Here is a 24,486-nt window from a genome sequence, read left to right on the forward strand (position 1 = left end):
TTGTCACAGTAAAAATAAATACAGAATGGAGACAGAAGACAGACATTCAAACAAAAGAACTGATAAAAGAAAGTTAACAAGCTGGAGAGAAAGTTTATTTAACAATCTATAAAATAGATCTGAAGAATTAGAAAGAGTTCATAAAAACAAAGAGAAAACTTTGAGTTTTGTGCTTTGAAAGTTAAATGCCTCTGTCTACATGGTATTTATACCACCTGTACTTTATCAACGAATCCCTGGCTGAAAGGACTAAATACTGGAGGCAATTTATATAATCTGGGAAGTAGACAGAAAGAACTTGGTACACCCAGGTCTGAACACAAACCTGTAATCCCAGAACTCAGGAAGCCAAAGTAGGTGGACTATGAGTTGAAAGGCCAGCCTGGTCTCCGTAGGATATATGCTGCCTCGAACATACAAACTAGCGTATGATGCTAACAAAATCTTACCATAGTAAACACAAAGTCCTTTTTGAAGTGATATATCAAATACAAACTTAAAAGCTTTCCTTTCCGTTTGTGTATGTCTTAGGAATATTCAATTGTGATAAACAAATCCATGTAATACATTCCTAGTCCATGGCTGGCATCCTATATCCTTCCCGCATGACAACGTAACAGAGTCTAAGGATTAGGACGTAGACACTATTCTGTAGGTCCTCTATTTAGGATCCTCCTGTTTCCAGGATGGATAATAATACCAACTAAATGTGTCCCCTGAGTTTATTCTTAAAACTGTAATGACTCCAACTACAGAATAGAAGCCTTTTATGAAAGAGTATTTTTCCTAAAGTTAAGATCTTAAAAATTAAAGAACAACTAATAACCTAGGAAGCATAAAGTGAGGTGGGAATAAGCGAACAAGTAGATGCACGAAGCATCTCTCCTCTCACAAAGCTTGGCAGTGCCTATGAGGCAATCTTTGGTATACCATATGCCCACTACTCTGACAAGATAACAGGAACATAGAGAGAGCACTAGGCAGCTAAGAACCAGGTACCACGCAGTTAAACCATCCACTTGGAAGGAAACTTGCCAGGCTTATTAAAGAAATAGTGTATTCAATTTACATATGCTGCAAGTATTGTTCTGTGACTCTCTGGAACCCCACCTAACAAACAGCTCTGCTTCTTTTCTAGAAATAAGCTGTCTTCTCTAATGAACCTATGGACAGTAATGGCCATGCTAAATAGGATAGAAACAACAGACCTCCAGGATATTTTGCCATTAAGTTAGACCATGAAACAAAATTTACTTCCATCTTGAGATTATATTTTTAAAGAAGCTTGAACATATTTTTGAAATTTACACACTGATTTCACAAACATTTCTGTTCTTTCTGCACATAAAATATCAATCTAAATTACATTCATGATTTTTTTTTGAAAGTTGAGTATGTAGACAAAATTTATAATAATTTGCTATAAATTCTATCTTAAGAGTTCCCCAAAGGTCTGTGTTCAAAGTTTGGTACCCTGCTAGGTTCGAGTGTGAGCAAGTGGGAACTGCAAGAGATGGGGTCTAGTAGGAGATCTGCAGGTCACAGGGAATGGGCCCACGAAGGGGAGCATAGAACTCTCAGTTTCTTGCTTCACTTCCTTTCCATGAGAAGAATAGTTCTGCTCTGCCATGCACTTTCACCTCACGGTGCAACCACAAGCCCGAAGGAGGAGGACAGGCAACCGCAACTAAATCCTCTAACCCTCCAACCTGTGAGCCCAAACAAAGCTTTTGTCTACATAAGTTGTATATCTCAGCCACTTGCCATGGAAAAATGACCAATTTATATCTGTAATATTTAATTACTATAACCATGATTCTAAAATGACAATGATCTCCTATGTACTGTATATAAATAATATATGTACATAGATAAAAATATAAGTCATCTCAGTTAATGATTAGATGTCTGCTTTCTATATGTAAATCTGTAAACACACATGAAAAGTAGAAAACAGGTTAATATAACCAGTATAAAATACTCTATTACTGAGTTAACAAAACACACACACACACACACACACACACACACACACACACACACACACAAATATTTGGCTTAGTTAGGCTGAAGTATTAGATATGGGAAAGATATTTACTGGACTTCATTCTAGAGCCTTAATATTGGGGTGGCAAGGTGGCTCAGTAGCTAGGACTAATGGTCTTGTTCTTCTCTCTAGGTCCAGTAAGATAGCAGGAAAGGACTGACCCCTGAGAGCTGTTATAATAGTATACATGCACTGGGGCACACAGAGCCTGTGCTCACACACAGAGAGATGCACACAACAAATTAAATTAAATAAAAATTTAAGAGGTCAATCCATTTGTCTACAAATTTCGGGAATTCCTTGTTTTTAATAGCTGAGTAGTATTCCATAGTGTATATGTACCACATTTTCTTTATCCATTCTTCTACTGAGGGACATTTAGGCTGTTTCCCAAAAGCATAAATACTCAGATGGTATATACTCACTTATATCTGCATACTAGCCCAAGGGGCATGTCCCATGAAAGCCTTCACTTACCAGGAAACTGGGACAGAGGGGAGGACATCCTATTGAGACTCTAGATGAGAGAAGCATGGGAGAATAGCAAAGTAGAAGGATCCAGAGGGTCCTAGAAACCTACAAGTAGAACATTATGATAGGCAGATTTGGGCCCAGGGGTCCCGCTCAAACTAAGGCACCAGCCAAGGACAATACAGGCGGTAAACTTTAAACCCCTACCCAGATCTAGACAATAGACAGAACATTCTCCACAGTTGAGTGGAGAGTGGGGTATGACTTTTACATGAACTCTGGTGCCTCATATTTGACCATGTCCCCTGGAGGGGGAGACCTGGTGGCACTCAGAGGAAGGATAGCAGGTTACCAAGAAGAGACTTGATACCCTATGAGCATATACAGGGGGAGGAAATCCCCCTCAGGAACAGTCATAGGGGAGGGGAATAAGGGGAAAATGGGAGGGAGGGAAGAATGGGAGGATACAAGGGATGGGATAACCATTGAGATGCAACAAGAATAAATTAATAAAAAATGAAAAAAATTTTAAGAGGTTCAATGAGTTAAAAAAATTATCTCGCATTCCTTTACAAGGTCAAATAAGGATATAAATAGTAATGTTTTATTATATTATACCATACACATATAAATAATATTTTAAACGTTATATATTAAATGTATATATAAATAACACATAACTATCTGCTACACAAGAGAAGAAGAACATATCCTAATTCTTAAAATAGCTCTATGACCTGTTTTTGAAAAGGGGATGGATGCCGTATTTAAAAGGAGAGGTCTCCAAAAGTAACTTGGAAAACACTATGTCCAATTATACGCATATAGATGAAGCATGAAAAATTGCCTTTGTGTTAAAATGATAAGCAATCAATTAGTCTTAATGTGAGACAGTCATTCCCTTAACAATACTGACTATGGTGTATTACACCACTGTTTATCTCAAAGCTCACATCTTAAGACTAGATATTACAGCTATAATGCTGAGACTGTATTACTTTTTTCATGGATCTAGGTCCTCTAGCCTCTCTTCTATGCTGCTATCTATACATATTTCTTTCTTAGGCTAATATTTATTTCACATGTTAAAAATGTCAATAACATGGATTCTACAGATTCACAGTTTGAATTGGAATCTGGCTTCTGTATATACCAAGTGACTAACTTAACTGGGTCTGTGTCCCCAAATTAATGCAAGGATATGTTTCTAGTGCAGTCAAGTGATAAATATTGGAGGTTTTTTTTTGTTTGTTTGTTTGGTAAACCATGACCTATATGAACAATGATTGTTTTATAAGATTAAATTCGCTAGTGGTAACAGACTTACATTAGTTTGTGTTAAAACATGCTTTAATGTTTACATGGCAACAAGATTGTCTAGAGATATGTTTCTTAGAATCTATTTCCATAATTAAGGATCACATGGCTTTCTTACCTTGTGAGGCTTCTATAAATAGTCAACAGAAGTGCTTTTATAAAGGGCAATTTTTGGATTGGAAAGCCCAGCCAATCTAGCCTAATCTAGCTAATCTATACTATTAACAACTCTTGGGTACCATTGGAAAAGAAAGGCAATCATCAATAATTACTAGCTACAAACTCTGTCAACAACAGCAGTGGCTTACCTGCAAGATATCCTGGAGCAATAGTGACAGAATGTCATAGGAGTAACCAACAACTTTCTGATGGAATTTAAAGGCCCATTCCACAAGAATGAACTCACATCTGACATTACTAAAGTGGACAAGAATCTCAGACTCTACACATCATGGGCCTAAAGGAAAACCTACTACTGCAGTTCTGCTAGAGAAACATATCAATACAATGGTTCCTAATGATATGCCCATAGATATGGGCATCACCAGATATACTTCTCATCAGAGACATTTCTTCTTGTAGCATGCACAGGACCTACACAAGTTCAAGCCAGACAAAAATCACAGCACTAAGAGGAGGGAGTAGACACGGGGTTTCAATTGGCCATGTCTCTGGGCAGATTCCACACCTAGGGGTAGTTGGCCAACAAATAAGAAAACATTGGCCAACAGGCTCCATGCATATTTTGGTTTGTGGGGAGGTATTTTATATTATTAGTTTTATGTTTTGTTATGTTATGTTTTACTTTGTGTTCTGAGAGAGAACAAGTACAACAGAGAGAATATATGGGGGCAGACAGGAAGGTGGGGAGGTTCTGAGAGGATCCGCGGGCAGGGTGAGCCAGGATCTAAACAGGGTATGGAGAATTAAGCAAAAATTAAGAATTTCTCTTGAATTTGTTTTCCTTGAGTCTTTTGCTGAAGCAATAAAAAGCAGATCCAGAGAAAAGCCACACATTGGTGGTGTGCTGGGACCCAGCACATAAAAACAGAAAGGGTCCCTAAAGATGGTAAAAATCTAGAGCTAAAAGTTTTTTACGCCAATGACTGAGCAATCTGTTTAATAGATTAGAGAGATTCTCAGATGGAAAGGAAGTGAATATAATGGAGTATATCCCACACAAACAAGGCACATCATTTAAACTGCAACATTAGTAGTAAAAGGACAATATATGACCAAAAAAAAAAAAAAAAAAACAGGCTCTAGGCTGGAGTAACTCAGAAGTAGTAAGGGGAAAAACACCATTTGAGTCTTTCTGCTTCTGGGTTAACTCACTCATTATGATCATTTCTAGCTCAATCCATTTATCCACAAATTTCGGGAATTCCTTGTTTTTAATAGCTGAGTAGTATTCCATAGTGTATATGTACCACAGTTTCTTTATCCATTCTTCTACTGAGGGACACTTAGGCTGTTTCCATGATCTGGCTATTATGAATAAGGCTGCTCTGAACATGGTTGAGCAAATTTTCTTGTTGTATGCTGGAGCATCTTCACTTACTAGGAAACTGGGACAGAGGGGAGGACATCCTATTGGGACTCTAAATGAGAGAAGCATGGGAGAATAGCAAAGTAGAAGGATCCAGAGGGTCCTAGAAACCTACAAGTAGAACAATATGATAGGCAGATTTGGGCCCAGGGGTCCCGCTCAAACTAAGGCACCAGCCAAGGACAATACAGGCGGTAAACTTTAAACCCCTACCCAGATCTAGCCAACGGTAAGAACATTCTCCACAGTTGAGTGGAGAGTGGGATATGACTTTCTCATGTACTCTGGTGCCTCAATTTGACCATGTCCCCTGGAGGGGGAGACCTGGTGGCACTCAGAGGAAGGACAGCAGGTTGCCAAGAAGAGACTTGATACCCTATGAGCATATACAGGGGGAGGAAATCCCCCTCAGGAACAGTCATAGGAGAGGGGAATAATGGGAAAATGGGGGGGGGGGTGGAGGGAAGAATGGGAGGGTACAAGGGATGGGATAAACATTGAGATGTAACAAGAATAAATTAATAAAAAAATATTAAAAAAAAAAAAAGAGGAAAAACACAAAGACAGCCTTGAGCCATAAACTAGTGGAATGATCTGCAAGGCCATTACATTTGTGAATACAGAGACCTGTGCTTTGTTTGTAGAACAATTGCTCACATGTGATGATGGAGCTGAGGCTACAAGCCAGGGACCTGTAGGAAAGGGCAGGAGTCAGATGGAGTTTAAATACTATCCACATGAAGCCCAGAAAGAAGAGCTACAGAAAATGGGAGGTGGTAGACTATTGTACCCCGACCAAGACCAAAGACAGTATTCAAAGTGATAATTGCAGCTTAATGAGATAAGTTATGAGAAACTAAGCACAAACCAGTTACAATTCTAAGAGCAGAAGCATCAGATTTGTTAGTGCCAAGTGGATTTTGTGCATTTGTTTACAAATAAAATACAAAACTAAAGAGTTTACAAATATAGCCAGTATAATTGTTACACACAAATTAAATGTTAAAAAAAAAATGGTTTGATCATTAGAAACGGTAATTTTTAATGTCCTGCGTATTATCATTCTGCTTATAGTGACTAAAATGGATGCATAAGCACAAGAAGTCAAGAAGACATGCAAGTCAGAAGGAAACCCTGAAGTCTGAGAGTCAAAGAGTTGCTAAGGGGCCAGGGAGATGGCTCAGTGAGTAAAAGCAGGTGCCACCAGGCCTGAGTTCGAGACTCCATCAATGCGAGGCGAAGAACCAATGCCTGCAAGTTACCTCTGACCTCCACATGCACACCATGGCATATATGTACCCACACATATTCATATGTATTCTCTCTCATTCTCCTTTCTCTCTATGATAATAAAGCTGTTCAGAAAATTAATTTTACATTGAAATTACTTTCATACTTAATTCCAGCCACTTTCCTTTGTGGTCCATAAAAGAATCAAACGCTTTTCTCAGCCAAGCAAGTGTCTTGATTTAGAATATGTTCTCAACGAAGTTGGCAGGGCTCACAATGAGAAGTTTTACCTCTCATGAATGGAAAAGACAGAGCTCAGACAGAAACCTTACCCGGCCTCTGAGGGGCAGCCTTCTCCCTTCGCAGACATTGGTGATGTTTTTTGCTTTCAAAACCAGATCAAAGCACAGTAATGCTATCCTCACCAGAAACAGAAGGCAGAGGGCCCACAGTTACTGTTTTCTAACTCACTCTTGGTCAGGATGTCTGAGGTCTGGCTTGTAAATAGATACTTGCATTGAAAACCATAACCTCACTCTCCACATGTCAAATGTTATCTGGAAGCCCAGCATGTAAGATGTGACACCAAACAGGCACTGAGCCCTCCCCTTGTCTACTGCTCTGTATAGCTAAAGCGAAACTGACAATGCCTCTGAGAACACATTTCCTTGGAATTCATGTTATATCGTCTCCTACCAGCAGAGGGAGGCCTGATCCACTTCCCGAGCTCTGAGACTGCTCAATTAAGTCTCTCAGGGACTCTCCAGGAGGAATGTAAGTTTCCTCCTGCTCTAGCCCAATGCTGTACCGAGGTCTGGCTTCTTGTCTCTTATACCTAGAGACAAGAATGGATGAAGGAGATAGTTTTAAACATTGAAATGCAATGACAATGTGAAACATTACAGAGAAACTTCAATCGTGGAATTTAGCAATAAACACAAGGACAAATGCTATTTGCTACCCGGGGAATGTTTTTCACTCAATCATGTGCAATCTTTCTTCTCTATGCCTCTCAAATGCTATATATAAGCAGACTAAATTCTGATGGCATTTCCAAATAGCTCCAATATCCGTTTCTTAGAAGCACTTCCTTTAAGGTCCCTAAGTAATAAAACATGGAGGTTCTTTCATTTATAAAAGATATATGAGGAAATCCTTTCACATAAGAAGATGTACAAGACAATACAGTAACTACGACATCAAATTAAGCCTTAAAACATGCTATTCTAATGTCTTCCAAAAATGTATCCTAACTATCTGATATACTTGTAGAGTGCTACAGCGGAATAGCCTGATTTCAAATGCTACAGACATCTAAATCTTTATATTTCACAAAGTAGAAAATAACTTCTTGACTTAAAACATTAATATAACTAAGCTTAGTTTATTTTAATGTTTACTCTATAAAAGTTGTAATACTAGAGAAATTTGTAGTCAGGAAATAAGAAATTACAGAACGCATTTGGACTCCCATATGTTTTTGGTATTTTTGTTTTTGTTTTTTGTTTAACCTAAGTCATAGCTAGTCATTACATTTTCCAATTATCCATGTTTCCTTAGGAATGAAAATTCTATATGAAATGTTGTGATGTCTGAAAAGGAAATGAAACAGGTAGTTATTTATAGCTTGGGGTAAATCTTTGTCAACAGTAATAGATATTTTTCAGATAAACCTAAGCTCTAGGGGCAAAGAAAGCTGTGATCCAAAACCCTGACAGGCAACAGCAGTATCTCATGTCACTCTGAGTGTGAAACTCCATGTATATATTTAACACTTACCTGAAGTAACAGAATAAAATAATGAAGACCAAGAGTAAACTACAGACAGTCACAGATATAAGTAAGGCCTTGTGGTGTATAGGTCCATCAACAAAATCTGAAAAAGAAGGCCACAAAACAGCATACATCATTACTTAAAATGGTTGAACTCTTTTCCACAAGTTGACAGTAAATGAAATTGTCAATAATGATAAATGATCAGAAAAAAACCTTTTAACTTGCTGGGGGTGGGGTGGGGCATATATACTCAAAACAGTGTACTTGGCAAGGATGAATCCACTCAGCTAGATGAGATTTCAATAGCATGCATCCCCTCCATGGACGGATTGACCTGACAGAGAATGAACCAACAAGAGGAATACAAGGGGAGTAAATGGGTCACTGGACCTAACATCCAAGCCGGAACTGACATGGATCCCAGAGTCAAGTCGTAGGTTGGAAGGCTCTTCTCACCTGGCATCTAGAATATTCTTTGGATAAGAAACAAAAAGAAATCTCAATTCACTATACCCAAAGTTGCTGTCTGATAGATGCACAGCATAAGGACACCTCATGGCCTTTAAAAGACAGATATGATTATAGTGTACTTTTTATTAACTCAAGTTCTAGACCAATCAGATTTGCTTAAAGTGAGCTTTCTCAAGCTTCATGTGGATTAAAATGTCTTAGGGGACCATTGATACAAATGTACATTTATTGAGTTTAAACCTAGATGTATTTATTCAAAATAACTTTTTTAAACCAATCACCCCAAGTGACTTTTATGCATGTGGCTCAGGACATTTTTTTGAAAAATGAGTTGAAATCAAGTACAATCACACAATGACAGAGTTAGCTGCCTTATGAAAGGTACAACATGCCCCTGAGAAAAGCAACAATGGCTACTACTTAATTATAAAGGGGAGGATTATAAGGTATGACTTTGGCCAATACAAGATGTTTTCCCAGCTGTTCCCAGACATAGATAAGACATATTCAAATTTGGCAAGATATTTTTCTCTCATTAAAATGTGACTTTTTCCAGTAAAAAGTAGTATATGCTTCATGAAAAAAATTTAAAATGACCAATTAACTATAATATATGAAATCATTACATTCCTAACAAATTGCTGACAGAAGTATGTGCCATTATTATATCACTTCAATGAACAAAATTATTAACCAAAAAGGTATTTCTCAAGGATATTATATCATCTTGAATTAGATTCTTTTCTCTGTCTTTTATGGAGAAATTATTACTGTATAACTCAGGCTGTCTGAAACTTCACATCATTCTGCTTTAGCCTTGAGGACTGAGGTTATAATATCTGCCACTATGCTAGCTAAACTATTTTTGTTTAAAATATTGTGAACATTTCCCACAATAAGTTGTCTTCAAAGATGAGATAATATTTTGCATAGATGCATCCCAATTAGAAACCACCCCTTTGTTGTGATGTATTTAAGAGCTTTTGTTATATATAAAAAAAGAGCTTTTGTTATAATGCAGGTATTTTATAGTATATACAATTATGTAATTAACACAGACATGTCTTTGATTATGATTATGTCTACTTCTTTAACTTTCTCAGATGTAAAACTATTTCTTCTGAGGACAGGTATTACAAATCTCCTCATACACATTACCAAATACCATTTAAGAAGACTGAAACAATTTCTAATTAATTATCAATATAATCATTTATACTTGGACAAAAACTCGAATGAAGACTTCCAAGATATCCTTCATCCACAGTTCTCACTATTTGTATTTTATCATGTGTGCTATAATTCTCTTGCTCTCTGATCACTCCTCACACAAAACATTCCTCATAAACATATATATATATGCATTTGTATTCACATTCCTTTTCCTTTATTCATTTTGTGTGCCTGTATTCATTTACACAATCTGAGGTTGCAGGACAATATTGTTATGCTAGTCACTTTTAAATAATTCAGAGTTCTTACTACAAATATGAACAAGGTTACTGTTTTACAAATAGGTACATAATACAATATATATATATATATATATATATATATATATATATATTCCCTTGTTACTGGAATATTAACCAGCTAGTTGAAAATAAACTTACTTTGCAACGCTGCATAAAATGCTTGGATTAGTTATTTCAAACTCTACCCACAGATATTTATAGTTTTTCTTGACAAATCTGATAACAGTCGCTGATATGATTATTCGGTGGCCTGAGATATGTTCTTATCACTCCTACTTCATACTATCTGTAAATATAAGTGAAAGTAGGCGGTATCTCTAAAGACTAAGTGAAAATCATTGGAAATTAGTAGGTTTTTTAAAAAAAAATTATCGAATTCAGAACTGTTATAAGTAGCCCAGGGTAAAGAGTTTAGAAGCTTGAACTACTTAAGTATTGTCCTAAAAGCCATTACAAACAGGAGTCATAATTAGCACACATACCGCTTGCAAAATATTATTTAATACATGTTAAAAATAACTTATAGGTTCTCAAAAGTAAATAATCTATAATTTTATTCAGTGTAGTACTTTACTAAGCTTCTTGCCTCTGTGTCCCACATATACATGTAAAGACTGGAATATTTGCTTCTCCTGGAAAACACAGATTACACTATATTTCCAATTTTAAGGACAACTTTAGGAATACAAGAGAATGTTCCTCTACTAAAATTAAGTCTAACCAAAGGATCATAATGAATTTTCAATAAGCCCAGAATCCTTTTTCTCTCCTATGCTATGATTTTTGCAGTTCCTCTTTGCTTTTTCGTGTAGATGCAGAGCACAGAGTGCACTGTGAACTGCAGACCATGTTTTGATTACTCTTTACACTTCTGACTTATGACAGGAACAAAACCACAAGGACCTAAGGGAGTCTTTCTTTACCATCCAGCACTGTACTTAGGGCTAGCGTTATTCTGTATTTTCCCCAATAATTCTCTCTTGCAGTCAACTCTGCTGCCTGCTTGTCTCGGGTCATGAACAGATGAATCCCTATCAATAAATATCTGTTTCCACTGTTTGTGCTTGTCTTGTGTTACTCTGTCATTGGCTGCAGTTGGAGTACTAACAGGAATATTCCTGGAAGGAAATTCTTCCAGACACTCAGAGGAGAAGGACAGTGCTGGGGGGGGAGGGGGGCGGGGCAGGGGGGAGTGAGGCGCAGTCTCTTTCAGGATAGCATGTTTCTGCCTGTGCTGCCCTTCTAGCTTCTCAGGAAGTACAACCAACTGAGAACTCTGCAGGCAAGTGGAGATCCCTCAGAGAAACAAGACAGAATCACCAGCTGTTCCATAACAAAACTAAATCCTGTCACATCCTCCATGCTGTAATTTTTTTTATCTTTAAATTGAATATGCATCCTAAATATCTCATGGAGTTATAAGACTCAAATGGTTTAGTTCATGTAATACTTAGCATAATGCCGGGCTTGCACTAGTCATTTTAATTTTCATTTAATATGTTTGTCTCACCCATTAGTAAACTCCTGTCCATCCCTGATTCTTGTTCATGTGTCATTTCTGAGGATTCTGTGCCTTTCTGCCGTTTGCTACAGAACTAGCTGTCATGCCCTTATGATCTGCCAACATCACAGTCCTGCCGACGTGCCTTCTACAGCCTGAGGGTCCCTATATACTCTGGAAGTTAAACTATTTCTACCCAAAGCTGCCATGTGTTAGGATATTCTGTCATACCAAAAGGAAAGTAACTAACACAGAAAGTGGTAGCAGCAAAGTGGGTTTGCTTCTGTGGTGAGCCTGACGACGATGACGTGGCGGGACGGGGAAGACTCTGTACTTCAGGCTGGAAAGCGCTGTGGGCAAAGCTTAGTGGCTACTCTTGTAAATGATTGAAAGACAGGAGGGTGCAGAGTAACACAAGACACTGTAAGCACATCTCTTCAAGTCTCAGAGGGGGGAACAAAGACTCAAATGGCAACTGGGCTAATGGCAATTCATGTAATATTTTGGGTAAAGAGTCTGGCTGCATTCTACATATGTGGTGAGAATTTATTTAAGGCTGAATTTAAACTAGTGGGCGAATTTCTGTGGCACAGGACATCTCAGGCAGCATAATGTGGAGTCTGTGGCAGGGTTATTCTTGATTACTCTTATACAGAAGAGATGTAAAGCTGTATGGAGAGGAAACAAGTATTAGGAAGTGTAAGCCTCCAGCCAAGCTGTGTGCTCAAAAGTAGCTATTGCTGTTTATAAGATTAACACCATTGAAAAGAGCCCTCCTGGGCTTCACTGAGCAACAGGTAAGGCCTAGAGACAAGATACCACCAGATTAAAGGTCAGATTTAATCTGGGAGAGAACCTCCTTTAATCTCTCAAAGGAGAGAACCTGAGGAGTTTCCTACTCCAAGAAAACAAATATCTAGGGATACTTTTAGTGGATTTAGCATAGAAAATGTGCTTCAGACAGTTCAAGGACAGTAGGCTCCATCCTCAGCTGGCAGCAAAATCTCATGTCAGTGCCATACTTATTGTGGGCTCATGAAAGACAGAATATTGAGGATGTGACAGATTCTTCCACCATGATGGCAGAGAGTCTCTAAGCCTAGGCATCAACAGAGTGAAAGTCCCTGTGAGGGGGCTCCAAAGTCCACCGCATAAAGCTATGAAGAGAAAGTCTATGTTTCTTTTTTTTTTTAAATAGTGAATGAATTATTTTATTTAGAAACTGGCATTTCCCCCACATTTGTATACTCCAATTGTACAGTTCTTCTACGCTTGTGAAGACAGCTGCATCACAGGATCAGAGACAGTTGTATAGATTACACTCCAAAATCCAGTAAAATAAAATCCATCTTCCATGATGAGCCAAACTCTTTAGCTTATATCAAGAACAAACACATTTGGACAGGTATGGCTGTGGCTATGGTTCCAGGTATGGCTGTGGCTATGGCTCTGGCTGCTGTAGCTACAGAAAATGCCATTCTTCCTGCTGCTAGTCTCAGCCAAAAATTCTCCACCCTGGGAATGAGCAGTGGAAGAGCAAGTTGAACTGGAAACCCCATTCATTCTCATCAAGACCAAGAAATGACTGAGAGCTGTGTGCTGGGCAGCTGAAAACACCTCACGAAAGTCTATGTTTCAATGGAGATCCCAAGCTACTGGAGATGCCAAAATGGCGAGACATCTAAGGAGGGTTGCATTTGGGAGTAGAACCAGCCCAAGAAAGGGAGAGATGCTGCATATTGCAGAGGTGGAGGGATACAGTTGTTTAAGCCCTTGAAAGAGAACTTTGGTGGCTTTTGTGCTACTGGGTTTTTTGTTTTGCTTTGGTCAACATCTTCTTTCTGATGGCCTTATTCCTTCATTTTGGAATGGGAATCCACACTCTATGCCTTGGATATTGAAAGCACATACTTTAGGTTTGTTTGTTTGTTTGTTTGTAATACTGGGAAATAGTCTTGGATTTTAGAAAAGAGTTTGTGCTTTTGAACAGTGCTGAATAGGTAAGTCTTTGAAGTTGGACTAAATGCATTTTTATTATGAGATGGCAATAAGCATATGGGGGCCAGGAGTATGATCTTGTCCTTTGAGTGAGACATGCTCGCACCTCCCCCCGCCACTGCTCCCCGGCCAGGCTTATGCACTTGTTCCTCAGCTACTGGCACTGTTTGAGGTAAAGACTTGAAGGAAGAAGCATATTACTTTTTGATAGGCTGACTCCACTCCAACCTCTACCCCCACCCCCTCGTGTCCTGGAACTATAAATCAAAATAAGCTCTTTTTTCTCAAGGTTGCTTTTTGTCAGGGTATTTTATCAAAGGAACAATAAGGTTACTGAACCTTCCCTAATATAATTTGTAAACTAATTCTACTAATGAGATACTAAAGATCAAACGCAAGCTAAGTTTTTACATGTTAATTCTTACAACTTGGTGTACCCTTTTTGCAAACAATATTTTCTTCATCCATTTCTGTGTCCCTAACACAAGGCTGCTTGAGAAATAAGTTAAAAACCTGTTTTTTTTTTCTGAATCTATATACATTAATCTGAAAAGCTTCAACACTATAATGGGAACATATTTATGAAACGTCATCAAAAATACAAAATGCCATTATATTTTGTGGTAATTATGCTCTCAAGAAATAATGTCAATCATGAAGTTTCATTTTAAATTATGCACATAAGAATTAGGAGTCCACAACATTTAAAAATCACTTATTTGTGATGAGCACAAGGGAGGGGAAATCTAGAAGCTGTTGTCAAAACCTGTACCAAAAGTCTTTAAGAATGCAATGACTATTATTTTAAATATATCCAAGTATATAAAATTTGAAGTTAAAACTATTAAACACATTTCCTGTTTTAGAAATATGCTATTAATTTAATATAAAACAGATTGCCGTGAAGATAAAGTAAAATGCGGTAGACCAAACAACCTTTTATTCAGTCATTTCTAAGGGTTTTGTTATCTGAATGCATATTATGGCATATAAGATATAGTTCATTCCGAATCCTGAATCATTTTATGGAGTAGGTGTACAGTACTATTTCTTTCTTTACCTCCCAGCAGCACACAGTACACTTCCTGAGCTGGAGCTTTCTGGAGAGAGGTGGGAACAAACAGAGCAACAAGGACTGTAAGAATAAAGCTATACACAGCCACAGTCTGTCTGCACAGTGGTCAAAGGACAAGGACAGTTGTGATCTTGCTCTCTACTCCAGCAGCCGGTAAGGAAACCAATTAAAAACGAAGCATGGTCAGGGCACCACGGAATCTGGCAAGGAGGAAGAGCCCAGTGCTCAGCCTCAGGAAGCCGAAGCCCCTCCTCCCCTGACGTACCTCTGTTCTTCAGTGGGGGCAGCGTGGGGTGCAGGTCCTTGTTACATTCATTCCTTTCTGTGCAGCACTCAATTGATCTTCTCTGATGAGGAATGGGAGTGTCCTAAAATGGAACACAAACAGCTATTAGTAGGTTTCCTCTACATTTTCAATGTCACATCATCAAAAATTTAACAGATTATCACTAGAGAACACATTTAAAATGCTAACGATTTTGCTCAAAATCTTGGAAATGTTGCTTTCTACGAGGAAATTTATTTCAAACTATCATGTACCATTACATCATTTCCTCTTCAATAAAAATATTATTATTCTTGTAACAATCAGCATAAATTGAATAGGTAAATAATGAAGTCTCAGTTTAATCAACAGATAATCTGGATTTTTAAGGATAGTCTAATTGGAAACTAAGCAAGATGTTAATAGCTGATTTTAAAAAAACATGGTTTGAAAACAAAGGATAAAGAGAATTTTCAATTATTCTGCAAACCACTCAACATGGGATAGCCATGACAAAGGGGTTATTTTATTTTGCCAATGCAAGTTACAAAGTAAATTCAGGTTATTGTCCTTACGCGACATTGAAAATCTGACCCTTCTAGTCCTAGACATCCAGAGGTGACAACAGGCATCCCAGAGTCATCTTCTTCTATCATCGTGAAGCAATACCCATCTGTGCTGAAGACCAAATAGGAAAAGCAAGAGAGTGAGAGAAGAGAACACAGGACTTAGGAAAATAGTGAACCGTGATACCACTGGCTTCATTGCACAGAAAATAATCACCGATTATTTTTTTTTAACTACAAACTGTTGAAGACATCTCAGCATTTGCATATATGAAAGCAGATGCACCAATCATTAAAAGCATATGGCTTCATCTTCACTTAGAATCTTGAGAGAGAGAAGGATCAAAATTTCCTCACATCATTATTACCATTTAGCACTGACACTCTTAGTGAACTTTTCTTGTTCTTTCACCTTCCCAGACAGACAACCTGAGGAAGATAGTCCTATCCTTGTCCTTTATGTGAGGACACTAATGGTCAGAGAGCTTCAGTAATTCCCCAAATATCACAAGGTCAGTGCGATAGTGAGAGAGAAGTGGGGGACACAGAGGGAGACAGAGACAGAAACTGAGACAGAGACAGAGATGAGAGAGTAAGGCATGGCAAAGCTGGAACCTATGCTATCAAGAGAGCTGGGTCTCTCATTGGTGGCAGTAACACACCACCCATCTATGGCATAGTGGTTGAAGACAGGCAGGAGCAGGGTCAGCCAAATACAGGCTAAGCAATAAAGGTCATGGTTCTAAGTGCTTGGCTTAGCGCTGGAGGGGTAGACAGCAAGAAATTAAGCATGGAGCAAATACTGTTGGGCATGGATAAAAATGGAAAATAGAATGAAAGGTTTGATATAACTACATTTTAATGTTTCTATCTATAAAATTAACTTTCAGTTGTTCTAGGACATTTCATCTTCTTATCAATAATTTAAAGAAAATACTATTCCTATTCTGCACAAGGTAGAAGTGACTTCATGAGAAAATACAACCATATAATGTTGAACAGAAATAATTACAGCATCAGGAGCTCTTCTTACTTCACTCATACTTGTGCTCTGCTCTCCTGGGACTAAACTGAAAACAGTAACTTGTATATACAGGACAGTGTGCAATCAGATATATTCTCTTCATAAATCAGGACTTCTATTGTGGGTTCCCAATAGATCACAAGCTGCCATCCGTGTCCTCAGAAATAAAGTATGGAGCCACAGCTCCCATCCTCTTCTCATCCATATGCATGTGGAATGTTCAAGACAAATATGACAATGGAGTTCCAAAAGGCATGGGGACAAAGCTGTGAGAAAAGTATTACCCATGATTTGTAGGTTCCACTCGCATCAGTGCAAGCAGCATTCTGCCATGCAGGAGCCCTTCAGTTAGCATCAACACCCTTGCAATCGTTTACTTACTTTTAAAGTCTCAAGTGACCCAGCATGTCTCAGTTTATACAAGCTAGAAGGGCAGAGTTGAAACATACTAATAAATGGCAAGGAGGGGCCAGTGATAAATCTGTGTTACACTAAGGTCAAATGTATGAATATTGTTGTAGAAGAGAAACTGCCTCTGAACAGCCCATGCTCAAATTCATTGGAGCTCTTTAGTCAACTCCTTGACACCTCAATGGCAGTGTAAACACACTACTGAAGGCAATAAATAAGATGGACCTTCACTCCTAACAATGTGAGTAAATAATGATGAATCTTTTGATGTTTTTCCTACGTATTCAGTCTATTTGTGTAAAATATTTCTCATTTGGTATTCCTAGCCAGTAGAGAAGTCAACATAATACATTAAATCTGAGATAATATAATGTATTACTCATAATCAAAATGTCCAGAAATAGGCATCAAGGCAATTCAAAATAAATAATAAAATGGGAATAAATTTGTTGGCAACTTACAATACAAACACTGGGGAGAGTAAATCAAGCTTTAAAAAAAATACAAACCTGTTTGCAGATCTGAGAGCTACAAATAAAAAGAAGGGGGTGAGGCTGAGGTTATGGCTCAGAAATTAACAGCAACTAGTTTCTTTTCCAGAAGACCTGAATCCTAACACACACATGGTGGCTGAAAACCATCTGTCACTTCAGTTTCAAACATCCAGCACCTTCTTTTTACTTCTCCTGGGTTTATAAACAAGTGTGGTACACATACGCATGTGCAAGCAAAATACCCAAACACATAAAACAAAAATAAATTTAATATATATAAATGTATGTATGTATGCATGTGAAGACAAGACATAGGCATCTCGGAGAAAAGAATCACAGTATATTTTGTCATAAATTCAGATAGAAATAAAATATATGGAGACTAAGAAAAGAGATAATTATCATAGTGTTTTATTATCTGCCACATAGCAAATGTAATTTATAAACTTCACACTGCAGTTTCTGTCCAACAAGCACCGTTACCTAGAAATGTACAGGACAATTACAGAAGCCTAAGCATTACCTGAAAGCCTTTAACTCTGTAGCAAGCACCAATCGTCTTGAGTCCAAGCTAACCAATCCTTCTCACTACCAAGGTGGCTATTAGGTGTCATAAAGGACAATTACTCTCTGATAGCAGTTTTTTTTTTTTTCTTAAATACTCTGCTGCCTGGGTGTCCAAGCTTGTGTGATCATTTTCATAATGTAGGAAGTGGTACAATGAAGAATCACAAAGGAAATCAAAGCAGGAAAAAGTTTTAAGAAGTGAATTACATAATGCATGTAGAATGAATCGTTTGGTTACAATAATGATTATGAATGAGATGGGCCGTGACACACTCAATTAATAGAACTGTCAGTGCAGTCCCTCTGTGTTACAGGTGGGGAAGAGCCAGTGACAAATCGAATGGAAGTAGGGTGCATACCAAGAAAATGAGTCATGGATTCTCAGTGTTCCTGTACTTATTGAAGAAAAATGTAAAACACTTAGGAAGCCAAAGGTTATATGAGGTCAGAGTAGTAATAACATTTGTTACAGTCCTTGGGTAGATAGCACTTCATATCAAGTCTCTTAAATTTTTCCAGTATTCCAAAAGCAAAGGAAAGTTTGAAACAGCCACATAGTGGGAAGCAGGCTGACTGCTTTAGAATACTTGCAATGTCACCTAGTGAACTCATACTAACCCGGAAGGGGTATGCCTGCTTTGGAGGTTTGAGGGAGGTAGTGATCCTTTGTTAGGCTGCTATGCATCTAGAAACTGCAAAGATTTGAACTCCTCTCATTTCTCATCAAATGGGTTTAGAACAGCCTTCTGGGACCCTCTTGCTTTGTGAGTTATCGTTGAGGGAAAGGAAGCAATTTCTCGAGTTATATATAAAATGATTTCAACAATTCCTTTATTTAAAGTGAGGGAAATGGGGCTAGAAAGATAGTTCAGAGATTATGAGAGCAAACCACTCTTGCATGCCTCCAAGGATTTACAGCTCTCTTCAATGATCAATACATAAGCCCTGAACATTGCTAAAGTTGTACCAAATTCCGGAATCCTTGAATTTCCTTTAAGTTTAGGCTGCAATCAGAATCCATTTTAAAGGGCCGACTGACAAAACACACCCTGACTTTGAACATACCTATTTAACTTTCAAGGGAGCACAGGAAGTTCTCAAAAAATTCCAACACAGATAATCTAATGGTACATACAATCTGTACAGCTGCTGTTTGATCTTGCAGATTTGTATCAACAAGTGGCCCATGGCCATGTGTAACTTTGTTCAGGGCAGTCCGTTTTTTCATTTGTGGATCATATTCAAGAATCAGGGGCCTCTCACCAGGCTTGGTACTACACTCCTGAAAGCCCAGCAGGAGGATTTCTGTGAGTTCAAGGCCAGCCTGATCTACAAAGCAAGTCCAGGACAGTCAACAATCAAGGCTATACAGAGAAACCCTGTCTCGAAAAACAAAGAAAGAAAGAAAGAAAGAAAGAAAGAAAGAAAGAAAGAAAGAAAGAAAGAAGGAAGAATCAGGAACCAAAGGAAGAACCATGAGGAAGAAGTTCTTGGTGCAAGGAGCACATAGACCATAGACTCTGGTTTTAGACGAAAGAAAACCATCAACTTCAAGCTGCACAGATATAAATCACAAGATACCTAGTGTTTCCAGCTGATTTGGGGGAAGAGCAAAGAGTGATGAGCAGTGGAAGTGGCCAAAGCTGCAGACTCCTAAGCATTTTACTGATCCCCTTGCTCCTTAAGCTCTGGGACGAATGGATTCCATCAGTTTGAAGACAGCTCCTATGCCCTTCTCTGTCTTTTCCTATTTTGAGTCATTGTAAGGGTATGAAGTTAACAGCATTGACAACAAAGCCCAAGCATGAGTGTTGCCTTTGATTCTATCCTCAAGGACAATGACTCTCCGGCAGCCAGTAGCCTTCTCTGGTACTCATAGTGACTCACTTAGAGATGAGATTATTTTTCTATGAAGCACACATTTTAAACCATTGTCCTAATTTTACATTCACTGTGTATCTGTAGATATTTGCTTACAGTCCTTTACTGTCACTACCCTGTGCAGACCCCTAACATCTCTAAGAGTCTTTTAAGAGGACTCCTCTCTCCTGTCTCTTGACCTGGCCAATCTCTACATGAATTGTATTGTCTGAGAGTTATGTCATTTTCCTTCTCTGCTCAGGAGGCCTCAGTGGATAATGTAAAGAAGCCCAATACTCTTCAGTTTCAATTAAACCAAACAACCAAATGTATGACAATAAGATGTACAACAATAATAGTTATTCCTTTAAAAACCTCCATCATTGACTTCAAAATATCAGTAATGGCTACATCATGGGTTCTAGTGCAGTTAGGGTCCTCCTAACAAAATTGTTTGAAATCAGTACCAACTAGAAAAGATAAACTCACAATCCTTGGCATTTAGTTGAACTGGCCAATACTAGAAAAACTGGATGGTTCTAATGACATCTATCATGACTGTTAGCTTTTCCTTTTATCCCTATACTTTAAGACATACAGTTAAGGCAGCATTTGCGAGGCAGAAGTAGATGGAGTCTATGAGTTCAAGGCCAGCCTGACCTATAACGAGAGTTCCATGCCAGCAAGGGTTCCATAATGGTACGTTGTATTAAAGGAAGAGGAGGAAAAAGAGAAGAGTGATAGAGAGGAAAAGGAGGGAAGGAAGAGAAGGAAAAGAAGACTACAATGACAACAACAACAAAAACAACAAGAGTTGAGATATATTTGACTCCTATTTTTTGCAGCTAGTATCATTTGCCCATTCTTTATATAAATAAGCATGCCAACTTATTATACCTGAACACTACCCATGCAGGGGATTTTTTTTTTAATCAGAAAACAATAATTTAAATGAGGATTATTAAAATCATCACAATAGCTATTACCAATGTATAACAGGTTGAAGAAATTAGAGGATGGTCATGAGTCAAGGAAAAAATGACTATTAAAGACCAATCTAAGAAGATAAGAAAGGATTTATAAAGCCAAATGAAAGTATATCTATATATAGGAAAAATAAATAAGTGAGACTGAGCGAATATTTTCTAGAAAAATGTGAAAATGACACAGAACATGACATGGTGAAAACCACCTACAAGGAATTGTGCTAGGCTTTGCACTGATGATCTGTAGTTTCACCAACAAAATCAGGAAATGGAGAGACTACAAAGCTACATGACATTTGGAGGCATAACTGGAAGACAGACATCGTCTTAAGAGAGAAGTCTCAGTGGCTTTACTCCTCTCTTGATCACAAATAAAAACAGTGTTCTTACACTAATGTTGTAGTAATCAGTTATGTTTCTTTTTTTTTTTTTCCTTGCAAAATAGGCCAGGCTGGTCTCGAACTTACAACAATCTCTTTGCATTTACTTCTCTAGTTCTGGGATTAAAGATGTTCATCACCCATCTGGCTCAAAATGACATGAATTTTGCTAAAGTTGCATCTGTACCTGTGACCTTGCTGTTGGCTGATAAAACACCTGAGAGTACTAAAGAATTTACAAACCTCTAAGCTCCATCTATTTGTTCTGACTTGGCCAGTGAGATTTCACTAGAACTTTAAGTATAAAGCATTATTAGTTCTTGTTCCCTTTTTGGATTTCTTTCTGCAGGGTGGGGGAAGTGATGGTGAGTAAGCAACCTACTTGGGACATTTAGCTTGAAGGTGGGAGGTGTTTTGCCTGGTACAAAGTCTAAGGGCAAACAATATATACCAGAAATTATCTAATTCATAGAAAAGTATGCCCTTGTCTTTATAGCTGCTTTGCCTTGGAGTACAAGAGTCACAACAGCAAACTGCTCACAGCTTGTCTGTGAAAAAAAAAATTAAAGCAGAAATTGAAACTTGTATAGCAATTTGATATAATAAATTCATGCCTGTTGAAACTTACTAAAAAATTTAAAAGGACAAATAGTTTATAAGCTTTTACATGAAAGACTTCAATAATTAATCTTGAGTGTACTTTAGGAAAGTACTCATGCCCAACTCTGACTGTGTGTGTGTGTGTGTGTGTGTGTGTGTGTGTGTGTGTGTGTGTGTGTGTGTGTGTGTGTTTAGGGAGGATCTTTTAACAGAAAGAGCTTGAGAAGTATTGCTTTAGAGGGAAAGAACAAAGAATGGTCTTCCAGAAATAAGACAAAGTCATGTGCTTCTAGCTCTTAGCAGTGCCTCTCAGCCTTCCTAATGCTATGACCCTTTAACACAGTTTCTCATGTTGTAGGAGCTCTATTTTCCTTGCTACTTCATAGATGTAATTTTGCAACTGTTATGAATTATGACGCAAATATCAGTGTTTCCTAATGATCTTTGGGGGTTGCGGTCCACATGTTGAAAACCACTGTCTTAGGGCAAAGAACAAAGGAGTCCCTGTGACTCACACAGAAGGCGGCTCAACTGGAGTCAGCTCCTCACTGGCAAAATGTGCGGTGCACACAAAAGAGAAAGCCTCAGAGATCCCAGCAGGGTCGGCTGCTGCTGAAGAATGCATGGCTTGGAGTCTTTGACAATGTATTTTTTTCATACCATCATACTGACTAGGGATAATGTGACTGTTTAGAACCTCACATTTCTTACCTAGAAATAAATAGCAAAAACTGCATTCTTCATAAGAATGTTGTGATGATCAGAGAGGTAAAAGTAAACATGATCTTTTGAGTAAATACTAGTTTTCTGTTGCATTCTTCAAATCAACATCTCAATATTGAGTGGTATATTCACTCTCTATTGAGGGATTCTGTTGTTATTGTTGTGGGTTTTGATTTTCTTTACTACAGTGAATCAAAGGTTGAAAACATCAAAATTAAAACCCCATCTCAATCTAGTTTCTACCTCTACTACCTTAAGTATCTCTAAGTTGATCTGATAAGAGTTATCCATTCTGATTTCCACTTTTGGTCCTTGTCACATTTGACCTCTAATGGCATCCAATGCAGCTGACTGAATTATCTTCCTTTCCAGCAATAGTTTCCATGACACTTCTGTTTGGCCCCTTAGAAATTCTCTTTGACCCAAGTCTTCAATGTCTCAAGATTTCCTGTCTTAAGACCCCATTGCTGACCCCAGTTGTTTCTCCATAGATACGGCTTTCCTCCAATGTTGAGCTTCCCTGTAGCACTTGATCTGTTTAGTGCACTGTGAGAGCATGGGAGGCAAGCACAGGATATGGCTCTTCTACATTCATAATAGAAAGTATGTCCTGCACAGCTGCTGTTCCCCCAAAGAAAGGTCAGAGAGGTAGCAAAGCTGAGTCCAACAATCACCCTCAAGCCAGGGACACCCTAGCCAGCAGAGCTCAGCACCTCCAAGTGAAAAACAAACATTTCACTCATAAGTCTATGTTTTTAAGGCAGCGTGTTCCCTAGCCAACACTGGCCACTGCTTTGTGTGTTTTTTTAGATTTTTCAGAATATTTACATGTTATTAATTTGATATCTTGGGAATGGGACTTACATCTAACCATGAAGTTTATGTATATCTTCTATGTCTTATACAAACATAGCAGAGACATAATTTTACACAATATTTTTAGCATGGCTACAATCCGACTGTGACCCATCATATGACATCAGGTGGGGAATTTTTCACTAGTGGCATCACATCTGTGCTTTGTGAACATTTTAAGTTTGTTATTTTGGGACCAGGGATACTAGTGCAATAACCTGTTTTAGACTCCCTATCATGATAAACTTAATAAAAGCTCTTTGCAATAACAGAAACATTTGACTCAGTTTGACATGCCCTGCTGGTGTAAAACACGAACAACATCACTGTAATGAGTGATTAAGACAAAGTCAGCATATTTACATAAAATCTATGCTAAGTGAATATAAAAAAATTTTTTAGAAACACACAAAACACAATAGTTTTTGTTTTTGTTTTTTTCATTGACAAGGAACCTGAGACCCTTGTTCTGTTTACATGTTTAGGGAAAGGGAAGTCTCAAGTACCATTTCAGGGTTAAACGTGATTAAATTTTTCTCTTAATACAACACCATCCTCCAGATTCTATTTTTGGAAGCATTAATGGAAGTTCAAAATGGTATGTGGCCACTTGTAAAAGCAATGTTTGAATGATTTCTATCACCAACCTGCAGATGTTGTTGACTGAGTCTTCAGGACAGTGGTGGTGGCATTTACAACGAAGGATCTTGGGGCGAGGGGTGGGGGCTGAACTCTCACCATCCTCTTTCTTCGTGCCCACATTTATTTTTCCTGAGCTTCTTAAGAGCATGTTATCAATGAACGTCTCTGTAGAGAATAAAGAATGATGATTAGGACAGACTTCC

At 38.1% G+C, this 24,486-nt stretch overlaps 1 protein-coding gene across 2 annotated transcripts in view; it reads right to left on the bottom strand.

The window, feature by feature from the left end:
* Positions 1-24,445, bottom strand: part of Bmpr1b (bone morphogenetic protein receptor type 1B) — a 46,539-nt gene extending 22,094 nt beyond the window's left edge. The window contains exons 1-5 of one of the 2 annotated variants that reach the window (XM_051165898.1): positions 24,289-24,445; positions 15,751-15,853; positions 15,176-15,278; positions 8,394-8,490; positions 7,311-7,449 (exon numbers count right to left, since the gene is read on the bottom strand). In XM_051165898.1, the coding sequence (XP_051021855.1) occupies positions 7,311-7,449; positions 8,394-8,490; positions 15,176-15,278; positions 15,751-15,853; positions 24,289-24,431 (585 nt within the window). In that variant the 5' untranslated portion in view covers positions 24,432-24,445. Of the gene's footprint in view, positions 1-7,310; positions 7,450-8,393; positions 8,491-15,175; positions 15,279-15,750; positions 15,860-24,288 lie in introns of those variants that run through there. The other variant, XM_051165897.1, reaches the window with a different exon arrangement.
* Between the last annotated feature and the right edge of the window lie 41 nt (positions 24,446-24,486).

Source organism: Acomys russatus, chromosome 23 (genome assembly GCF_903995435.1).
Source record: "Acomys russatus chromosome 23, mAcoRus1.1, whole genome shotgun sequence".
NCBI lineage: Eukaryota > Metazoa > Chordata > Mammalia > Rodentia > Muridae > Acomys > Acomys russatus.